Source organism: Vigna angularis, chromosome 2, assembly GCF_016808095.1.
Source record: "Vigna angularis cultivar LongXiaoDou No.4 chromosome 2, ASM1680809v1, whole genome shotgun sequence".
NCBI classification, from domain to species: Eukaryota; Viridiplantae; Streptophyta; class Magnoliopsida; order Fabales; family Fabaceae; genus Vigna; species Vigna angularis.
The window spans coordinates 28582471-28605673 of NC_068971.1; the positions used below are offsets into that span (position 1 = coordinate 28582471).

Genomic DNA, 23203 nt, shown 5'->3' on the forward strand with positions numbered 1-23203 from the left:
AAGTTAAAACCATGACATAGTCCCAAGCTCACAGAGACGTTGAGAAAGAGAACAACATCGCAACCCTTCTCGGTTTTTAGCTTTTCTCCCCTTTCTTCTCCATCGCGAACCTGATGACAGTGGCGGACGTGGCCGGTTCACCATAACGCAAACTTTGAGGTAACCTTTTTCTCCCTTCACATACTTGTTCATGTTTTAAATTTGGTTGGATATAAATTAAATGCACATAACATAGCCGTGCTCCAAACTGCAGAAAAACCTTAGGCATATTCTTCGTAACTGATAGATAACCTTTTTAATGAACAATTAATCTAACTGATTCTTTGTAGCTGAAAATTCATACAGAAAACGAAAAGCAATGTTCACAATAATGCAACTGTTGTTTTCGTGCGCCGTTTTTGCTTTAGATTAAACAATTATTAGGAATCAATTTCCCATTTGTTATTGTCATTTGTTCAATATCTCGTATTTCCCTTTTTATAGTCCAAATTAGCATTGTTATGCTTACTTTTGACTAAAATTTGCTACTCCAATGTTATTCTTGTTTCTACTTTAATTTTCCTTCCCTATAGCCAAAAGTTTTATGAGCTGCAAGCTCCAATATATTTAAAGCACCGGACAGTTCCTCGACCTAGTCAGTGACCTTGGTAGCTTTTTTTTAACAGTGCTCCATAGTGACATCAGTTAAAACTTGATTTTTGTAATGATAGCTCTCTTCAATTTTGCTTTTTCTTGTGTCTGGAAAATTATTTTCTTTCGTTCTTGTATATTTATAGATGACCGCACACATGTATATGTATTATTCTTGGTGAATTCTGAAATAAGATGACAAACATTTGCTTCAGTTTTCTTTTTCAATGCATTGAATATTTTAGGTGTCCTTTTGGTTTCGTTTTAGATTGAGATTTTTCTTTTGTTTGATTTCTTGGTAGTTTGAGCTTGTAAGTCACGTGTTTGATAAAATATCTAGCATGATTTTTCTTTTTTTGATGATGAAATTCGTTTTTATTTTGGTTAATCCTGTGATTTCTTGAAACTAATTTTAGGGTATCTAATTTCTCTCAATATGAGGTGATATAAAACAATTTTAATTATTGACATATTTTGAAACTGGATCATGAATACGGGACGATCATAGAGGATCTTTCCATCTAATATGTTAAACTATATTCCATGCGTTTTCTTTCTTTGTCTTCTGATGTTGTGATGCTTGCTAATCTTTTGCATCAGAACACTAATATGTTTTCCTCATCTGATTTTCAACTTTTGTATTTTGTTTGTCAAGAAAATGTGACAAATCTGTGAAGGAAATATTTTTTAAATCTAACAGTTTTTTTTCCCTTCGGTATCTGCAATCACTTGTGAGCTTAGACGGGCTTTAGCTACTCTGTCCACTTTTTTCTAATATGTAAAAGTTTGTTGAGGATACTAATGTTTAGTTCTTGAGAGGTAGTTGATTCCAGTCACTTGTGACAATGTAAAATTATGAATTGATGTATTTGATTTTGTTGATAGGGGAATGTTGGGATAAAAATATCTTAATATCTCCATGGTAATTAGAATAAAATATCCTTATAATCTTCACATTCATTCCAATAGAATTTATTTTATTAATAAAACGTGGTTACATATATAGGAGTTGAGAATGCAATTAGCATGATTAAAATTCATAATAGATTTTTTTATTCCATCATTATTTAGTTGGCACCAGAGCTCTCAATTTTGGGGCTTTGTTTCTGCTAATGCTACTGTTGCTGTTGCCATCATCCACCGTCTGCCTCCTCTGCTGCCGTGTGTGTCCCACACAGGAGATGACAACACTGACAGTTGCATCACCTACAGAAACACCATGTGCTGTCATGCCCCACTACTAGAGTCAGTGTGTGTAGCCCATGCACTTTGTTCTGGTGAAACCCTCCCACCGCTGCCACCACAGACAGGACCGCAAATATCCCTGAGTCCATCCCAAGGGTGGTAACATTGTATTTGTCTCCGAATTGAGTAGATCTAAGTTTTTTGCTCTCTTAACAAACAATTCCCTTTTTTATGTTTACATTTTGCACTTTTTTCTTCAATGGCTAAGGTGAAAATTTCCCCTATGGGACCTAATTATCTCCCAAAGTGGTGAGTGTCCGTACTGGTCAGGTCAGATGGTCAAAGATATTTGTAGTGGAACTAGTATATTTGGAGGATTCTAAAAAGGACAGTTAAAGTCAAACCACATCAATGGAGGAGGATTAGGGCCAAATGACCCTATTTTTGAGATTTGGGATAGTGAAGATTTCACTAATCATGACCGGAATATGTCATTCCATGATTCCTCAGATAAGTCAAATTTATGGTTTATCCTTTGCTAAAGAAATTTGGGATGACCAAAATAACACTTTCTTTGAAGCGCAATTTTGCTGCTTCTTATAACATTGAAAGCAGGGTGTTTAATACCAAACAATAGTTATCTTTGTACATCTATATAACAAAATTTTTGAATGTGTTGTGGATAAACTAGATAAGTACCAAAATTTGAAGATGTGTAAAATAGATTTTGTTGCACATGAAGAAGCTGTTGAAAGAGGAATAATACATAAATTCCTATATGGTCTGGACAATGAATGTGATCCAATCAAAGTACAAATCTTAGGGATAGAAATATTGCCTCCTCTGTCAAAAGTATACTTTATTTTTAGGGAGTAGAAACTTGGACAGCTATTATGCTTAATGCAAGAACCTCCAACATAAGCTCTACCATGACAATAGGAAAAAAAGTTGTTAAGGGATCAAACAATGGACAAAAACTGATAGGTTACTTTATGCGCTCAATCAAATACTTGAACAACACAAATGAAAGTATGTATGTATGTATTATTGATACTGTAAAGTGAAGAAAATTACAAGTATAATCTCCCCCAAAGAAGCCTAACCTCCTCCACTGGCAAATATGGCTAGTCTATACCCAAAATGAGAAATCCCCCTGAAAAGAAAACAAAGAAGACTTTATAGTGTCGCATTATAATATCTCACTCCCGCGCTCCTTCCTACTGAAACAACCGTTCGGCTTAGTGATACCGTTCGGTCTAGTGATACCGTTCGGTCTAGTGTTCCTCGGCCTTTCTTCTCCTCTCCGATTAGCTACCGTTCGTCCTCTGTTCGGCCTGACCTTCCCCCTGTCTTCCTTCTCCTCTCATACACTCTTAGTATCCTACCATTACCCGCCCCTTCAACCTCAACCTTGTCCTCAAGGTTGAAATTTGGAAACTTCTCTTGTATGGTCAGAATATTTTCCCAGGTCGCCCCTTCTCTCCCTCCTTCCTGCCACTCTATCAATACCTGAGTTACTCTGCCTTCATCGCTCTGTTGATGTCTGTTGTCTAAGACCTTTACCGGCCAGAAACTAGGCCCCTCTCCTTGCAACTCCGAGGGTAATTCTTTCTCCACTTGCTGGGTGCCCACGGCCAGTTTTAGTTGTGACACGTGGAAAACCGGGTGTATCTTTGTTGTCTCGGGTAGTTTCAGTCTAAATGCCACCGGACCCACCTGTTTCAGTACTTTGAACGACCCATAATAACGAGCGGACAACTTCGAATGTATTCTTGCTGGCATGGACGATTGCCTGTGCGGTCTAATCTTTAAATAGACCCAGTCTCCCACCTTTATTTCATATGGTTTCCTTTTTTTGTTGGCAGATTTGGCCATCTGATCTTGAGCCTTTTGTAAGTGAAATTTTAGCTATATTAAAGCTTCATCTCTGGTCTGTAGCTCCTGAGCTACTACTTCCACTGCAGTCTCCCCGGGTATGTATCTGGTTAAGGTTGGTGGAGGCCTACCATATACTGTTTCAAATGGAGTGCATTTGGTCGACCCTTGATAACTAGTATTGTACCAATACTCAGCCCAAGGTAAAACAACACACCATTTCTTAGGTTGCTCTGAGCAGAAACACCTTAAGTAGGATTCCAGCACCCTATTCAGCACTTCAGTCTGTCTGTCTTTTTTCGGATGGTAAGCTGTGCTCATTTGCAGCTGTGTGTTCTGAAGCCTAAACAACTCCTTCCAAAACATACTCAAGAATAGTGGGTCTCTGTCACTGACAATGGACAGAGGCATCCCATGCAGCCTAACTATCTCCTTAACAAATATTTCTGCCACTGTTTTAGCTGTATAAGGATGCTTCAGTGCTATAAAATGAGCATATTTACTTAGTCTGTCCACGACCACCAGTAATGCATCAAACCCTTGTGATTTCGGTGGCTTGACTATGAAGTCCATACTAATTTCCTCCCAGACTGCCTGCGATATGGGTAGGGGTTGTATTAGTCTCTGGGGAGATGCTACTAGGTACTTATGCTGTTGACAGACTAAGCATCTAGCTACAAAATCTGTCACAGTTTTCTTCATCCCGATCCAGTACAAGGATTGTGCAATTTTGCGATAAGTTCCATAGATACCTGAATGGCCTCCTGTTGGGGTTGCGTGGAACTCATTCAGCAATTTAGGAATCCACTGTGATGTAGTTGAGAGAACTAACCGCCCCTTGTAATGCAATCTGTCATTCTCCAATGTATAACATGGATGTGAGTTTGCATCAGCCTTCAACTCCTCAGTGATTTTCTGTAGAACTGGGTCCCCCTCCACCTCCTTCAAGACTTCTTGAAAATCTTGCCAGTAGGGTCTGGCAATCCAGTTCACCTCCTTGTCCTCCTCTTCCTCATATTCTCCCCTGCGTGACAACGCATCTGCCCCTCCGTTAGACACTCCAGTGCGATATTTGATCACAAAATTGTATCCCAGCAGCTTCGCCAGCCAATTCTGCTGGTTTTGTGTGGTAATTCTCTGTTCTAGCTAGTACTTTAAGCTCCTCTGATCTGTATGGACTACAAACTGTTGGCCCAGAAGGTATGGTCTCCAATGTTGTATTGCGAGGACTAGGGCCATAAACTCTTTCTCGTATATGGACTTGTTCAATGAAGCCGCTGAAATTGCTTTACTAAAGTAAGCCACTGGTTTCTTGTTCTGTGATAGCACCGCTCCTACTCCCTTACCTGATGCATCACATTCAATGTGAAAGGGTTGAGAAAAATCAGGTAAGGACAGAACGAGGGCTGATGTGATAGCTTCCTTCAATTTCTTCATAGCCTCACTCCCTTGAGAAGTCCAACAAAACTGTCCTTTCTTCAATAGATCAGTTAGAGGTCGAGCAATCTTACCATACCCCTGCACAAATCTCCTGTAATATCCTGTGAGCCCAGGAATCCTCTCAGAGCTTTGATGTTTTTAGGCTCTGGCCATTCGATCACAGCTGCCACCTTCTCCCTATCTATTTCAACTCCCTCCTCAGATATCACATGCCCCAAGTAACTAATCTGTTTTCTGCCAAAAGCACACTTCTTCTTATTGGCATACCACTTTTGTTCTCGTAAAGTGCCCAATACCTCCCTGACATGCTTTTTGTGTTCTGCTCAATTGCTGCTATATATCAGGATGTCATCTAAAAACACCAGTACACTTTTCCTCAAATAGGCCTGCAGTAAATTGTTCATCACACACTGGAACGTTGCTAGTGCATTTGTAAGCCCAAACGGCATGACCAAAAATTCGTAGTGGCCTTGATGTGTTCTAAAAGCCGTTTTTGGAATATCTTTTTCCCCATCCAAATTTGGTGGTATCCTGCTTTCAGACCCACCTTAGAAAAGAATCTAGCTCCCTTAAGTTCATCCAAAAGCTCTTCTATCACTGGAATAGGGAACTTGTCAGGTATTGTTGCCCTGTTCAAAGCCCTGTAATCTATACAGAATCTCCAGCTTCCATCTTTTTTTTAACTAAAATTACTGGGCTAGAATAGGGACTGTTGCTAGGCCTTATAATCCCTGATTCCAACATTTCTGCAACTTGTCTTTCAATCTCGGCCTTCATTGAATAAGGGTACCTGTATGGCCTTACATTCACTGGGTCTACTACCTCCTTAATGGGTATCTTATGATCCCACTGTCTAACAGGAGGTAATTCCTGGGGTTCCCTAAAGACCTGCTCATACTCTTCCAGCACCACTTCCAGTTCTCTCCTCTGTGTTGACGTCAATTGCCTCTCCTCTGCTTGTTTTCCTTCCCATTCTGTCTGCCCCAGATCCCAGACCAGTGTTATAGCTTCTATTTCATTGACTTTTAACAAAGCCGCAGGTGATACTACCTCTCGGGCCAGAGTAGGATCGCCCTTGATCGAAACCATCTTCTCTTTGCTTTTAAACCCCATTGTTAAAGTACCCCAGTTGATGGTTACTTCACCCAGAGTTGCCAGCCATGCCACTCCCAAGATAAGATCCACTCCTCCCAAATCGAACAAATAAAATTTTTGCGTCACTTCCACATCACCAACTTCACAGCAACCTTGTGCTTCCTTTCTTTGACCATCTCCTAAACATACCCTATAGGTTGGTGTTTCTTCCACAGGCAGTTGTAATTCTTCCACTGTTCTTCTGGCTATGAAATTGTGACTGACACTGCTGTCAATCAGTACCAGTACACTTCTCCCATTCACCCATCCCTGAAGCTTCATAGTTTTCGGTTGGGTGAGGCCCCCTGCTGAAAAATAGGATAGCTCCATGGGCTTCGGTTCCTTCTCTTCCTCGTTCTCCCCTTCTTCTTCCTCCTCGTCTTCCGCCAGAATGGTCACCCTCATACTCCTCTCTGGACAATGATGCCCTGGGCTGTAAGGACCTCCACAGTGGAAGCATCGGCCTTCCTCCCTCCTCTTAATATATTCTGGGTAAGGTAGATTTCTTACCCCACGCCCTCTGGTCTCGCCCTGGTAATTGCTACTAGTTTTCGCGGCCGCCGTACCTCCAATGCTTTCCTCCTTCGTCGCACTTAAATTCTCTGAAGCGTTTGTCCTACTCTGTCCCCCCTTGAACGGTTCAGATCTGGCCACCGTTCCTGATCCTCCCTGATACCTACTCCACCCTGTATTACTGTTGTTCATTATTCCGCTATTCGTTTTTGGGTTCCTGCCGACTTCCTCTACATCCCTCGCCACCTCCATCACCGTGAGTAAGTCTTTTGGATTGTAAGGTCTGATCTGGCTACGAATGTCGTTCTGCAGCCCTGCGAAAAAATAACCCATCAATTGTGCCTCCGTCACTCCTCTTGTTTGGGCGACTAGCATCTCAAACTCCTGAACATAATCCTCCACAGATCCTCGCTGTTGCAGCGATGCTAATTTTTCGAAAATAGTTCCCTTTTCTCTCCCACCGAACCGCCGCACCAGTGTCACGAAATTCTTCCCACTTGGGTTCTGTTACCTCCGTTTTCCAAAACCGAAACCAATAGTTGGCGCTGCCTTCCATGCAGATAAAGGCCAATCAGAGCTTCTCCTTTTCCGCTACCCTCTGAATCTCGAAGAATTTCTCCGCTCGAGCAATCCATCCCATCGGGTCGAGCCCTTCGAAAGTGGGTAATTCTACCTATTTCACCCAATTAGGTGGTGCGTCTCCCGGGTCGTCCTCCAATTCTTCCTCCGAGCTCTCTCTTCTCCTCTTCGAACTCTTTCTTCTCCTTCGTCGATTGTTATACTTAAGATTGAACTGTAAAATAATTCTAGAGGGCTTGATTGATCCCTCTCACAATCTTCTATTTATAAGAATAAATTGATACACAAGTACATGATAAATAGGGTAACCCTAGACACAATATAATCATGATAAATAGGGTAATCCTAGACACAATATAATCATGATAAATAGGGTAACCCTTGACACACTATAATGATGATAAAATAGGATAAATATCCTAACACTCCCCCTCAAGCTGGAGCATACAAATTGTATGTACCAAGCTTGGAACAAATAAACTCAATCCGAGGACCCCTTAATGACTTGGTCAATACATCTGCGAGTTGATCGTTTGACCCAATAAACTCAGTACATATTTTTTTGGTTAACAACTTTTCACGAACAAAATGACAATCAATTTCTATATGTTTAGTCCTCTCGTGAAACACTGGATTTGATGCAATGTGGAGAGCAGCTTGATTGTCGCAATACATCTTCATAATATGGATGTCACAAAATTTAACCTCTTGAAGGAATTGTTTCACCCATATAAGTTCACATGTTAGTGATGCCATTGCCCTATACTCGGCTTCCGCAGTTGATCGAGCTACTACATTCTGTTTCTTACTTTTCCATGAAATAATGTTTCCTCCCAGAAAAACACAATATCCTGTAGTAGACCGTCTATCAATAGGTGAACCTGCCCAATCTGCATCACAATACCCAGAGACCTGAATGCTTCCTTTATCTTCATATAACAATCCTTGCCCGGGAGCCTTCTTTACATACCTTAGAATGCGAATGAGAGCATTCCAATGGTCAATACATGGAGCCTGCATGAACTGACTAACCACTCCAACTGCAAAGGATAGATCTGGCCTTGTAATAGTGAGATAAATCAGTTTTCCAACCAGCCTCCTATACCTCTCTGGATCGGAGAATAATTCACCTTCTTCTGTCCTTAATTTCTGGTTTGGGTCCATGGGACTGTCTACCGGTCTACAATCAATCATGCCTGTTTCTTGTAATATATCAAGAGCATACTTCCTTTGGGAGATTACAACTCCATCTTTTGATTGCGCTACTTCAATGCCTAAAAAGTATTTGAGACTTCCAAGATCCTTGGTTTGAAAATGTCTACACAAGTACTCTTTTAGTTGAGATATTCCAACAACATCATTTCCTGTAATGACAATATCATCAACATATACTATTAAGTAAACACATTTCCCGAGAGAAGAATGACAATAAAAAACTGAATGGTTTGCTTCACTGCGTTTTAGCCCAAATTTTTGAACAATGGAGCTAAACTTTCCAAACCAAGCACGCGGGGATTGCTTGAGGCCATATAGAGATCGATGCAATTTGCATACCATACCAGACTCCCCCTGAGCAACAAACCCAGGAGGTTGCTCCATATAAACTTCTTCCTCAAGATCACCATGTAGGAAGGCATTCTTGATATCCAATTGATGAAGTGGCCAGTGACGAATGGCTGCCATGGCAAAGAAGAGACGAATAGTAGTCATCTTGGCTACAGGAGAGAAAGTGTCACAATAATCAAGACCATAAACCTGAGTGTAACCTTTTGCAACAAGCTGAGCTTTGAGCCGATCAATTTCACCATCAGGGCCAACTTTAATTGCATACACCCATCGACAACCAACTGCCTTTTTTCCTGGGGGAAGGGGCACCAGCTCCCAAGTATTACTGTGGTCAAGAGCCTGCATTTCTGCAATCATAGCTTGTCGCCATCCAGGATGATCAAGTGCTTCTTTCACATTCTTGGGTATAACAACAGAGGACACTGAGGATAAAAGAGAAAAATAGGAGGGCGACAATCGATGATAGCTTAGAAAATTATAAATGGGATGAGGGTTTCGAGTGGAACGAGTACCTTTTCTGAGGGCAATAGGCCATGCTGAATCATTTGCACCAGGAGGCGTGGGAGGAGGTGACGAGGGAGAAGAATCTGAAGTAGGAGATTCACCATTGTCTTGGGGAGGTGGACTATCCATTGGGGCCCTGTGTGGGATGATCTCAGTATGTGGAGAAACAGGTGTAGAAGGATTGTGATCAAGACTTGGAATGACAGAGATAGTAGAGCTATTTGACTCAGCCATTGGAATAGGAAGGACCTGTTGGAGGATAGAAACATCCTGAACAGATGGAGAGAAGTAAGGAGTCTGTTCAAAGAATGTGACATTGGCAGACATGTAATACTTCTTAGTTTCAGGAGAGTAACACCGATATCCTTTTTGAAGTCGAGAATAGCCTAAGAAGACACATTTGAGAGCGCGAGCGGAGAGTTTGTCTAGACCTGGAGACATGTCATGAACAAAACATACACAGCCAAACACTCGGGGAGATGTATGAAAGAGAGGATCATTAGGAAACAAAATGGAGAAAGGGACTTTATTATTAAGAGAGGAGGAGGGCATCCTATTAATAAGATAACATGCAGTTAAGATGGCATCCCCCCAGTGATGGACAGGAATATGGGCACCAAGCAAAAGGGTACGAGCAGTTTCAACCAAGTGTCTATTTTTTCGTTCTGCTATACCATTTTGTTGTGGTGTATGAGGACAAGTAGACTGATGTAAGATACCATGGGAACTCAAGATGGCAGAAAAGGAGGATGAGAAATACTCTTTTGCATTATCACTTCTTAATATTTTGATTACTTGACCAAATTGATTCTTGATTTCATTCAAAAAGGATGTAAAGATAGCTAACAATTCAGAACGATTTTTCATAAGATAAACCCAAGTACATCGTGAATATTCATCAATAAAGGTAACAAAATATCTAAAACCAAAGGAGGAGATACGACTAGGTCCCCATATATCAGAATGGATGATGGAAAAACTAGAATTACATATTGATTGAGACCTTTTAGGAAAGGAAGATCTAACATGTTTTCCTAATTGACATGACTCACATTCTAAGGTTTGGAGACCACTCAGTTCAGGACACATTTTTTTTTAATTTGGACAAATGAGGATGGCCAAGTCAATCATGTAGCACTTTAGGATTAGGAGCAGCAACACAGGACACCCTTGGACGAGATCCAAAATGATATAATCCGCCAGCTTCATATCCTTCTCCAATCTGTCTCCCCGAACCACGCTCCTGTATAACAAAAGATTTATGATCAAAGGTTATTGAACAATTTAACATTTTAGTCAACTGGCTTAAGGAAATTAAATTAAAAAGACAATTAGGGACAAAAAGGACTGAGTTGAGATTGAGGGAGGGAGATAAAGAAACATGACCGACTCCTTTGGAAGAAGTTTTAGATCCATTTGCAAGGGTTATGAAATGAGGTTTTTCTCGAAAGGAAATAGATGGGAACAAAGAGGTATTACCAAAAATGTGATCAGAAGCACCTGAGTCAATTACCCATGAATTGTGACCTTCCATAGATTGAGAAATGCAGGCTGTTGATGTATTGGGAGATTGAGATGGTTGTGCCAAGCTGTTAGACTTTAACCTTAAATACTCTTGATATTCATCCTCAGAAAACATAGAAGTGGAAGTTTCAGTCTTCGAAGTGGCAGTTTCAGTCTTCGAAATATTGGCGGTTTTGGAAGGGAAACCATGTAAGGAGTAGCAATTCTCTTGAGTATGACCCATCCTTTTACAGTATGTGCATTGAGGACGTCCCCGACCTCCTCGTCCTCCTCTAGTGCCACGTCCTCCTCTTCCTCGTGTGGCAACCATGACAGATGGTTCCACTAGTACATGCGCTTCTTGAGTTTGAGGTACCGGGACACGCAGAAGGCGAGTGGTCAATGTTTCCATAGAGGGGACCTCATGACTAGTTAGAAGTTGATCTCTGAGATGATCAAAATCGGGATGTAGGGCACGAAGGATCAACACCATGTAAAATTTGTCTAGTTTCTTTTTGATATCCTCTAATGGATCTACTTCCAAAAACATCCTAAGTTCTTCGACAGCAGATTGGGCTTCAGCCATGAAGGACACCATATCATGGTCTGCCATTTTAAGAGATGCAAGCTTGTTCGTAGTGTCATAGAGACGTTGAATATCGTTGGCATAAATGCTTTGGGCTTTCTTCCAAAAGGAGTGACAAGTTTTGAAAGCCCTCAAAGATACAAGAAGTTTGGGTTCCACTGATTGCCATAACAGGGCACACAACTGGAAATCTACTTGTTTCCACTGATTAGCTTTTTCAGTAGGCACATGGCTTCCATCTCGCTTAAGGTGGTCATAATGCCCTTGGCCAAGGAACCACATCTCCACGGCAGCAGACCATGACAAATAATTTTTTCCATTTAGCTTCTCGGAGGTAATTGATGGACTTCCAGAGAAGGAAAGAGTACTGCCAGACGCCATTTTTGAAGAAGACGAATAGTACTAGCGAGGAACAAGAAAACCCTAAGGGTTTTAGATGAAGGAAACTGTGGCAGTGATGGATGACGGTGGCCGGCGGCGACGGTGGCCGGACGGTGGCCGGTGACGAACGGCGATGGCCGGCGACGGACGGCGGTGGCCGACGGTGGACAGTGGCCGGCGGCGGGCGACAAAGAACTGTGGCACCGGACAGATATATATTACGAGACAGAAACCAGAGCGGGATCGACCCGCTCTGATACCAACTTAAGATTGAACTGTAAAATAATTCTAGAGGGCTTGATTGATCCCTCTCACAATCTTCTATTTATAAGAATAAATTGATACACAAGTACATGATAAATAGGGTAACCCTAGACACAATATAATCATGATAAATAGGGTAATCCTAGACACAATATAATCATGATAAATAGGGTAACCCTTGACACACTATAATGATGATAAAATAGGATAAATATCCTAACAGTTATTATAGGACCCCTGACTTCCTTCCGAATTTCGTTCCAGATTTCGCGCCAACCCCTCTACCACTCGTGTTAGCTCTTTCAAGTCGTGGCGAATGCCCATATTGTCTGCCTTCAATTCTTCTCCCGCCATCTCCAACGCGCTCATCCTCCCTTCAATTCGGTTCTCCAATGCATGTAACTTCCCTTCCATCTTGCTCTCCCTCCGATTTGGATCTGGCAGGTCGGACCAATTGATAGGTTACTTTATGCGAGTAACCTAAATCTATGCTCTCTTCTCAATCAAATACTCGAACAACACAAATGAAAGTATGTTGATACTGTAAAGTGAAGAAAATTACAAGTATAATCTCCCCCAAAGAAGCCTAACCTCCTCCACGGGCAAATATGGCTAGTCTATACCCAAAATGAGAAATCCCCTCGAAAAGAAAACAAAGAAGACTATTTATAGTGTCGCATTATAATATCTCACTCCCGTGCTCCTTCCTACTGAAACAACCGTTCGGCTTAGTGATATCATTCGGTCTAGTGATATTGTTCGGTCTAGTGTTCCTCGGCCTTTCTTCTCCTCTTCGATTAGCTACCGTTCGTCCTCTCTTCCCCACCGTTTGGCCTCTCTTCCTCCGCCGTTCGGCCTAACCTTCCCCCTGTCTTCCTTCTCCTCTCATACACTCTTAGTATCCGACCAAAAACCCTATACAAAATGCAACCTTAGAGAATATTGGTAATATTGTGAGAGATATGGGCAAACTAAGGAAATATGCTTCAAATTCTATCGAGGAAACAAAGTATTGGAGTGCATGGGAGGCAACAAAGAAACCTCACATGAATGGGCAAACAATACTACCTCAGAACTTGAAGAAACAGATCAACCTAGTGTTCCTTGTCAACTAAATCTTAATATGAAAGCCTATTTAAGGAGAAACTTGATCATGTGAGAACAAAGATTGAATCAATGAGTAAGTCATTTGAATTGTGTACCTTGTCCATTAGAGGTAAGAGTTCATTCAATAGAATTGCGCATGTGTTCAATTGGGCATGTGTCTCCAGGTGTTTGTATTCTTGATTCAGGGAAAATTAATTACATGATTTTGATTCCCATAATTTTTAATTTGTATGTTAAAATGAACAGAGAATAATTCATTACAATTGCAAATGGTGATAGTATACCTCTATGCGAATCAGGCAATATAATTTTAGAATCATCTATTGAATTAAAGTGTTTTATATGTCCCTCAAATGACCAATATCTTTATACAAAAATTTACGAAAGATTTTAGTTGTTTAGTAATGTTCTCCTCTTCTTACTATGTCTTTCAGGACCTTGCCACAATGATTTTGATTGTGAAGGAGCGGATTGAGTTATGTGTTAGAGTCCAAGTACCCAAACAAAATAAAGGAGGTTATAAGCCAACAAGATACAACAAAATCATGGGCAAATTCTGAAATATGGATTCATCATAGAAGACCTGCACATCCCTTGTTCAATCTTATCAAATCATTGTTCTCTCATTTGTTTACCAAAATGTTTGTTGAGTCTTTCAATTGTGATATTGGTCAATTGTCGAAACACCAACATGCATCTTATCCAAATAGCAATAAACAAAGTAACTTCCCTTTTGATTTAATTCACTTTGATGTTTGGGGATTTATTTTAGAATCTATCTTTGGAGCACAATGGTTTGTTACTTTTATTGATGATTATACTCATATGGAAAGTAAATTAGAGTTATTTCAATGTGGTGGGTGTTGTACTAGTTAGTTTTTTCTGTCTTGTCAAAAATCAACTTGGAAAACACATCAAAAAAATTAGGTCCAGTAATGATACTGAATATATGAATCATGAATTCTCCAAATTATTGTCCCTTAGTAGTATTGTCTATGAACTAATGTGTTATCATCCACAACAAAATGGGGTTGCAAAAATGAAGAATTGTCATCTCCTAGAAGTAGCTAGAAATCTTTTTTTTCCAGATTTTTGTTCCCAAAATGCATTGGCGAGAAGCTGTTTTAATTGCCTTATATCTCATTTACAGGTTACTCCTTTGTGTCATGAATGACACTAGTTCTATTGAGTATCTATTGTCTTGTTACCTTTTCTCTCTTAGTGATAAATATACTTTAGTACTGTAGCTCCTAATCACGGTTTGCTATTAATGACAATGTGAAAAGAAGGGAAATATACAAAAAGGGGGATTGAATTGTGTATTAAAAATTTTCTCTATGTTTAGCTAGAATGTGTGATTTGTTGATAAAGAGGTTTTAAGACTGAAAATTATCAGGTGTAGTTTTTTGTTGACAGAGTTACAGTCAAAAGTATTTTCACAAACCTTGTAAAAAATCACCTTTTTTAACTTGTTAAACAATAGGTTTATAATATACAATTCAAAAAGGTTAAAGGATGAGAAAGATGTATTCTTATGTGGAATCAACCCCTTTCTTCTTAAAGATGTCTTCAATGTATAGAGGTCTTACGAAAAATAGCATTTAAAAATCCTTTCTAGCTGTTGCATAGTCTTGAAGGTTTTTCGTTCTCCAAGCATGCTGCAATAAATGCTCTGCAAGCAACATGGTGCCATCCTCCTTTCATCATTTTCCTTTTTTTCATTTCGGGGGCCATAGGTTACTAATTCTCAACTCTTCTAATGGTTCTGTAATCTCTTTTTAGTGTTTGATCAGACTTTGATTTATCTTATTCTAATGGTTTTATTTTTAATTTTTTGTTTAGAATGCCTCAAGGGTTGGATTTATGGATTGCGGTGGCATTTGTACAAAAGATTGCTTGTAACCTGTATATTTTGTATGTACAGCTTTTAGAACCTGATGAGATACGTGTTCCTTTTGCCCATATGGGAATGGCTTATGGTGAAATTTGCTTAGCGTTTTGTTCCATTACAAACAGTTTGCCATGCTTAATGGTTTTAGCTCGAGCTTTACCAGTAGAAAGTAATGAAATCCCATGCCAAGTCCTGAATGTGCAGTCCTTTAAAAGTATTATTTTATAAGTAACCTCATTTAGCATCCAACTATGTTAGATTTATAAGTGCAAATTAATAAGTACATAAAGGATGAAGTTACAAATTAAATGGGAGAGAAATATTTTTTTGCTTATAATTGAGCTATATAATTGCATAAACACACAGGGATTACTTTCTGCAGATTTTGATCATTCTTTAATTATTATATTTGTTTTATATGAGGTACCATAAATGTTATGAGTTTTATGTGCAGATCTTGTATGTTATAAAGTGTAGACTGACAAATGGAGGCACTGAAATCATGTTATGGGGATGGATCTTCTGATTCGGATTCTGAATCTGTACCGTCAGCTCCAACCTCTGCTCCCTCGGCTGTATTTACACCCCTGCCACCACCTCCTATCTCTCTCCTTGACCCATCAGCATTTCTTGGTATTCTACGTTTTAAGATGATTTTATTTACTTATTAATCGAAGGAAAAAAGAAAATGAAGCTTTTATCTTGTTGGATAGGTTTAGGTGATCCATTAGAGACTAATAAGAATCACAAATTTTATTAACCTCAAAATGTTAGTTGATTTTATAAGTTTTTTCTGAATTCATAAACTCTTATTTCTTATGTTGGAAGTGTCATTAATTCATTTCTTATTATGTGCTGGTATGCAATGTTTATTTTGTTAACAACTGTTCATGGCTTTTATGGTAAATGGCCTTTAGATCTGCAGACAGGTCAGACAACAAGAGTTAGGAGCTTCCCTCATGTCGATGGTAACTATGCCTTGCATATTTACATACCAAGTAAGTTAATTATGATCTTTAGAAGAATTTATTTGTGTCAACATACCATTATATGTTTTTCATGTGATGGTTTTGCCATTGGAGTGATTTTTATTGAATTTACTCATTTATTTGTCTATGCACATTAGGATGCCTTACATTTAGATTTAAATTGCACTTGGGCCTATTGCTTACTTTCTAAGAGTAACATCTAACTCCAACAATGGAGAGCTTAGGTATTCATTGCCATGAGAAGCATCAAAACCTAAAAAGGTGGGACGCCCACTCCCTTGCTCACCAAGCTAGCTTGAAAATGTTGACCCCTTGGTCAAACAAGCTTTGGACGTCCACTTTGGTCAACATTGGACCTTGACCCTTTGTTGACTTGAGTGTCAAAAACCCTATTCTATTTGGTCCAAAATACAAGACCCAAAAACAAATCCTACACTACTAGACCCATGATACAAAACCCAAAATTATTCTATTCTATGATGGCCCAAGAGAAGAAGAGTTTGACTCCACCTTCCATGGTTGACTCTTCTTGGATTTGCTTGGTCATGCTTCTTGTGATTGGATCTCTGGCTAGGGGTTGACATCAGTAACAATCCACTGTGCTCCAAAAATAGATTCTAAAGTAGATCCCTAAATATAAAAAATGAATTAAGTCAAATGAGAAATTATTTTCTTTACCACAAATGGAATAAGATACATGACAATCTTAGACAGTCAACAAATATCACATTTGAAAGACTCAATGGACTCTTCTGTAAACAAACGAGGGTACAAGGATTTTATAAGATTCAATGAGGGATGCCAAAGTCTTTTATGATGAAGCTGTATGTAAAACTTGCTCATGTTTATGTCAATGACAACAAGTGGGCACAAATCAATGCTGGTGGTGGCACATGATAGTGTGACAACTCTGCTAATGATGCAACTGTCAGTGTTGTAATCACCAGCATGAGACGTACCTTTATGACCCACCTCTAACCTCGATGACAATGGCAAACAACGGTGGTGGTGGTTGTTAACGTGGCACAAAAAGTAGGACTCCCAAGATTAGGAGCTTTGCAACTACTTGATCTATGCAAGGAAATAAAGAATGATTTTATTGACAATAATCACACTAGTTACATTCTGATAGGTTCCTAATCTGGGAACCTAATCAAGAACTCCCTCACAGTCTCTCACACCCAGAAAACAGAGAGAATATATGGTGAATTGTGTATTATTAACAGAAAGAATAGTGTGTGTATACAAGATCCAGAGGCATAACCCTCTTCACAGGTCAATGGCCGGTTAACAAACAATGTACTCAAAAAACTGCCTTCTAACTATCCAGACAATCTATTTATACAATTCCTCTACCTTCTATCCTAATCCCATTTCCCATTATACCCTTATATCCCAAATACCCTATATCCTAACATTACACCCCGCTGCAGAACAACCTTGTCCTCAAGGTTGGAATGGGGAAGCTTGGTCTCATGGCTCCTCTTCCTCATCGGGTTACCATATGAAGGAAACCCACTGGCTTTGCCCTTCAATTCAAGTCAGGGGGCTTGGGCGGTGGCAAATTTTCCTCTTCTTCTTTGGCCAAGATCAGCAGCATTCGCAATCCCCGCTCTGGACATCGATGACCTGGGCTGAAAGGCCCTCCGCACCGGAAGCATCTTCCCTCTTCTCTCCTTTTCACGTACTCCGAATATGGTAGGTTGCGGGTATTCCTTTCCCTCCAGTCGCCAGTGGTTCTTGCGGCGCCGCCTCTTTCTTCATGGAACCGACACTTTCCGCGGCCCCTCCTTGACTCTGCGTATTGTGTTGGAACTCTACTCGCGCCACCACCCCCGTTGTTCGTCCCCACGAACTCTGGTTCTTGGGCGCCGATCCCCCTCCCGTCTTCGTATGCGCACCTAATTTCTCCACATCACGCACGACTCGCATGGCTGTCATCAAGTCTTGGGGATCATGCGGCCTAACATGGTCGCCCACCTCCTCCTGGAGTCCCGCCATGAAGTAGCCCATAATCTGTTCCTCTGGAATTTTGGTGGTCTGCCCCACCAACACTTCGAACTCTCTTACGTATTCCTCCACCGTCCCGACCTCCTTAATGGCCGATAGCCTCTCATACACCGTTCCCCATGTTCCTCCCCCGAACCTAATCCCCAAAGCTCTCTTCAACCCTTCCCAAGAATGGTTCTTGGTTTTCTCTCTCCAATCCCAGCATACCCCTTCATACTAATGAAAGCCAGTTGTAATTTCTCGTCTTCGTCCACTCTCTCCACCTCGAAGAACTTTTCCGCCCTACTGATCCAGTTCCACGGTTCGCCACCTTCGAACTCGGGTAACTCCACCCGTTTTCTCCAATTAATTTGTCCGTCCTGTCGCCCTTCTCCTCGTCTTCCTCTCTCCCCCTCCGTTTCGCCCTCGTTCTCGTTCACAGAGGATTGACTTCCCTCTCGGCGTGGCCTGTGTGGGTCGCGATTGCGATCCCCTAACAGCTTCATAATCGCTTGGATATCTTGGCGCATTGCTTCGTAATTATGCCTCAATGCCCCAGTTTCATGCTGCAAGAACACCGTATCAGCCTTCGTCTCGACTATCGCAATCTCTACTACCGCCACTCTTCCGTCCATCAAGCGCGACTTCACCTCTCCGAATTGGGATCCGGCAGGTCGGACCAATTGATAGGTTCCTAATCTGGGAACCTAATCAAGAACTCCCTCACAGTCTCTCACACCCAGAAAACAGAGAGAAATATATGGTGAATTGTGTATTATTAACAGAAAGAATAGTGTGTGTAGACAAGATCCAGAGGCATAACCCTCTTCACAGGTCAATGGCCTGTTAACAAACAATGTACTCAAAAAACTGCCTTCTAACTATCCAAACAATCTATTTATACAATTCCTCTACCTTCTATCCTAATCTCATTTCCCATTATATCCTTATATCCCAAATACCCTATATCCTAACACATTCTCATCATTTCTATTTGTTATAATCAAATTCATTAAAATAAGGAAATACAAATATGTGGAAATGAATAAGAAAATTCTTAAGATATTTTAATATTAGTAATCTGTTATTCACAACATCTCTCAGTTTCACACATTAATTTAACTTTGCCTTCCTTCTGAATCAAACCCTTGAGATCGTCTGAGATGGCCCAAGTGCATCTATCTTGACCAGTGCGTATGTTTTTAGGGCTTTTTGATGGTATCAAACCGTCTACCTTGCATCAGATCTTAACTTCCTATCTTCATCTATCATTATAAAATTCGTCTCCATGTTTCAAGCTCAGTAGAAGAGCACTGGTCACAGGTTTTCTCCGCTAGTTTAGGCATGATTTACAGAAGTTAGTTACGACAATTATTTTGAACAATAGGACCTTGTATTAATAGTTTTGTTTAATTGGGAGTTGTGAGTTCAATTGTGTAATGGAAAACTTTTAGTTGAACAAGAGTTCTCTGGTTCAGAAACTTCATGTTGTAATACCTATTTTCATTCTGAATTTCTAACGTGGACGTAAACTAAAGTTTGTTAACACTTGAACAAAAATTTTGTGTGGTTCTTCCTTGTCCTTCCTTGTTAACCTTCTAGTTGTTTCTTTTGCAAGTTACTCTATTATTGTTTTCTTCGTTGTGTGGTAGAAGATTTGCTATGAATTTGTTTGAGCTATTTCACTACAGTCTATGTCTGAACTTTCTGCTCTTGAACCCTAGAAGTTTCTGGTGTATAATCAGATCACCTGCAAGATTTAGTTGTAAAAGTGATATTCTTAAAATTGAATGGGACATTATAAGTTCACTTACGATTTGAATTCAAAAGGTCTTTTCCTTCCTAATCTTTAGATCGTGCTCAAGCACTACATGCAAGGATATTTTGTATTTTCTTGTTCCCTTACCAGTACGTCAATGATTTATTCACATATCTCTAATAGACTTCATCATGCCAGTAAATTTGTTCAAAAAAATTTCATGGTAATAAAAGGTACAGTTTTTCTTTACAGTTAACATTTCATCTCCATCGAAGAAAGAACTATCTGCTTTCTTGAAAAAAGTTTCATCCCGGGAACCAAATCTTTATGTTGTTGATGTTGATGTCCCATTAAACGTGCTCTGCAAAAATGACGACAAGCTCGAACAAGTTGCCTTAGGAAGAGAATTTCATATAAGTTTGGGAAGAACTGTTCCAATACGAGTGCACCAGATTGACTCAGTGATCTCAATGCTGAAACAGAAGCTTCAAATTCAGCGCCAGTTAGTTTTATTTCTTCTATTTTTCACTTATGAAAATGGAACATTATTTTTGTTTCCACCTGTTTTCCTTATTTTTTTCCTTTTGAAGTAGGTTTTGGATAGACTTTAACAAGTGGGAGGTTTTTGTTAATGATGATCACACTCGCACCTTTCTCTCAGTAGAAGTTGTTCAAGGAGGGTTAATAGAGGTATGATTTCTAGCCTTACTTTTCTTTTTTGCATGCCCCTGTTGCTTGTGTTACTCTTAATCATATTCAAGTTGGGATTATGTATTGCATTTGTCGCTTAAATGTGTGTTGATAGTTGCTTAATACTTGTATCTTGGTTGGTTGCCTATAAAGCTGCTGATTTAAAACATATTAATGCTCTCTTGGTAACAGAAATCATGTTATTCGTAATATAACTACGGGAAGTTTGGAAAATTGCATTTGAAACTGAATTAAACCATTAGAGTGACATGTGAAACGGAATTAAATAAAGGTGAATTGTACATTTTCATAAGTCTTGTACATTATTTTGGTCTTGCATGGAAAGTCACACAGAATTGGAAAAAAGACTAGAGATGTGATGAGAGAACATCCGGAAAGTAGAGTTAATATCTGAAAAGACTACTATTTTCTCACTGTTTAATCTTTAGGCCAATTCATTCCATCCATCTAGCTTATCAATGAATGTGAAATGTGCTTTTTCCTTCCAATTAATTGCAGATTTCAAAGCAAATCGAAGCAGTCAATACAGTTTACAGACTTCATAATCTTCCCGAGTTTTACAAGGTCAGTAGTTTTATTGAGTAATGCTGCCACCACAACCACTGCATCATAACTACTGTCTTATCCCTGTTTCTCTTCTAGTATTTGAACTTGAACTACTCATTACAGGATCCTCGTCCGCACATATCCTTAGCATGGGCACTGGGTGACATTTCCCATTCACTGAAGAAAGTTGTCGACGAGGAAATGAAGTGCGCTGTGGGAAAATCTTTCAAGAGTATTTTTAGCTGTAAATTCAAAGGTATTGAATGTAAGATTGGCAAGAAAGCATATGCAATATGCAAAATTCCTGATGGACAGTAATTATACGTGCACTCTAAAGAAAGAGCATGCGATTACCTGAAATATTGAGGTGCATGGAATTCTTTTTATCTAAAATGTTGGGTTTTCTTGGTTTGGTGACACCTGATCATAAATAGTTTACGAGGGAGATGTGAATGTGACTTCGTCATTTTATTCCTTACGAGTTGTAGACCAAACCCAATGCTTGTATGAGTTCATCAAAGCTGTGTAGAGATAGATTACTTAATGAAATATTATTATTACTAATATATAAATACACAGGCGTGATGACTGTTCATATTTCTTCTATTCCTTTGTTGTACTTTTTTACTAAATAAAATTTAAGAAAATAATAAAAATATTGTTTGAAAAGGAAAAAAGACCATGAAAAAAAAGAGACTAATTAGGTTTTTTCTTCCGGCACACCCCTAATTTCTAGTTGCACCACTATAATTTTGAAAATACTTTTTTTTGTAAAAGTGATCTCTGGATTTTCTTTTCTAGATACCTTCCAGAACAAGTTTTTGGAAATTTTATTACATGATAGGATTTTTGAAAGAACATTTTTAAAATAGGATTTTCGGAATTAACCTTTTGAAACATAAAATGTGTTTTTGAATGAGTGTTTTAGAACACAATTTTCAGAAACAAGTTTCTCGAACATGTGATATTTTCTGGAACAAGTTTTCTTAAAGTAAGCATTTCAGAACACATAAAATGTGTTTTAGAATGAGTTTTTCAGAACGAGCTTTATTTTGGAATGTGCTCCGTCTCTCCTTCCTCTGCAGTAAAGAACAGAGTTACAATGAGAATGATGATGACAGCAGAGATAGCAATGACAACGGTGGGGATGAGATGTAGTGAAGCAGGACATTTTAGTCCTTTTCTATAATATGCAGGTATCAGAAGAAATAATTGGGACGACGCAGGAAGAAAAAGCCATTGTTTAAACAGCTGTTTAAGAAAGGCACTTATGTAGGCTGCCTTTAATTATGTAAATAATAAACATTTTTGTGAAAAAAAAATGTAATATATGATTTGGTTATTTTTTTTATTGATATAAATTATAAATATTATTGATATAAATTATAAGTAGTGTAGTTTATTTATTATTGATATAAATTATAATTTTTCCTTCTTATTATTAGGTGTGAATTGTTTTTGTGTCCATTTTTTCACGATAATAAAAATATTTCTAATTAAAAAATAATTATTAAAATGAAAAACATATAAAAATGAACTTTTATTAATTTTTAAAATATTATAATTATATAATGAAATGAAAACACTTATATTTTTTTTTCTTCACAATAACTATAATTTGTGGTGGGTAGTTCTTTTATATATAAGTGAATTACGTATTGTTTATAAGGATAAAATAATATAAAATGTATAAAAAGCACATTATTAATTATTGTAGTGTATAAATATTCAATCAATCATAACTTGGACCACCAAAGACAAATCACAAAGTCTAGATGAACAATTAAACAATTTAAATGGCAAGTCATTGAGTCCAAATAATCATTGAATAAATTGGACGACCATTCACGAGATCGAATGGTCTAAATAAGATCAAAGTGAATTAACTTTAAAACTTAGACAAGTCATTGAAATTGGACAATCATTTAACATATTTGGCGGTTATGAGATAATATAAAGGTAGGTTACAGATTAATTATAATATTCATTTTTATGTATAAAAAATTCATCTAACTTTGATATTATAGTACTTGAACTTTAAACTACACATC

The 23203-nt window shown here is 38.9% G+C and overlaps 2 protein-coding genes across 9 annotated transcripts; one reads left to right on the forward strand and one right to left on the reverse strand.

Moving 5' to 3' along the window:
- On the forward strand, nt 1-21749 carry LOC108329152 (uncharacterized). 8 transcript variants are annotated; one of them, XM_052873547.1, is made up of 9 exons: nt 1-159; nt 13702-15003; nt 15110-15181; nt 15613-15791; nt 16076-16156; nt 20148-20397; nt 20486-20585; nt 21105-21170; nt 21276-21749. In XM_052873547.1, the coding sequence occupies exons 4-9, from the start codon at nt 15644-15646 to the stop codon at nt 21468-21470; spliced, it is 840 nt and encodes a 279-aa protein (XP_052729507.1). In that variant the 5' UTR covers nt 1-159; nt 13702-15003; nt 15110-15181; nt 15613-15643; the 3' UTR covers nt 21471-21749. The 8 variants fall into 8 exon arrangements, with proteins under 8 accessions (XP_052729507.1, XP_017418703.1, XP_017418704.1 ...); XM_017563214.2 differs by having other exon boundaries at nt 13702-15181; XM_017563215.2 differs by lacking the exon at nt 15110-15181 and having other exon boundaries at nt 13702-13988.
- On the reverse strand, nt 7754-9236 carry LOC128195564 (uncharacterized mitochondrial protein AtMg00810-like). The gene has a single exon (XM_052873546.1). It carries the CDS (start codon nt 9064-9066, stop codon nt 7789-7791), a length of 1278 nt encoding a protein of 425 aa, XP_052729506.1. The 5' UTR covers nt 9067-9236; the 3' UTR covers nt 7754-7788.
- Nucleotides 21750-23203: the final 1454 nt, after the last annotated feature.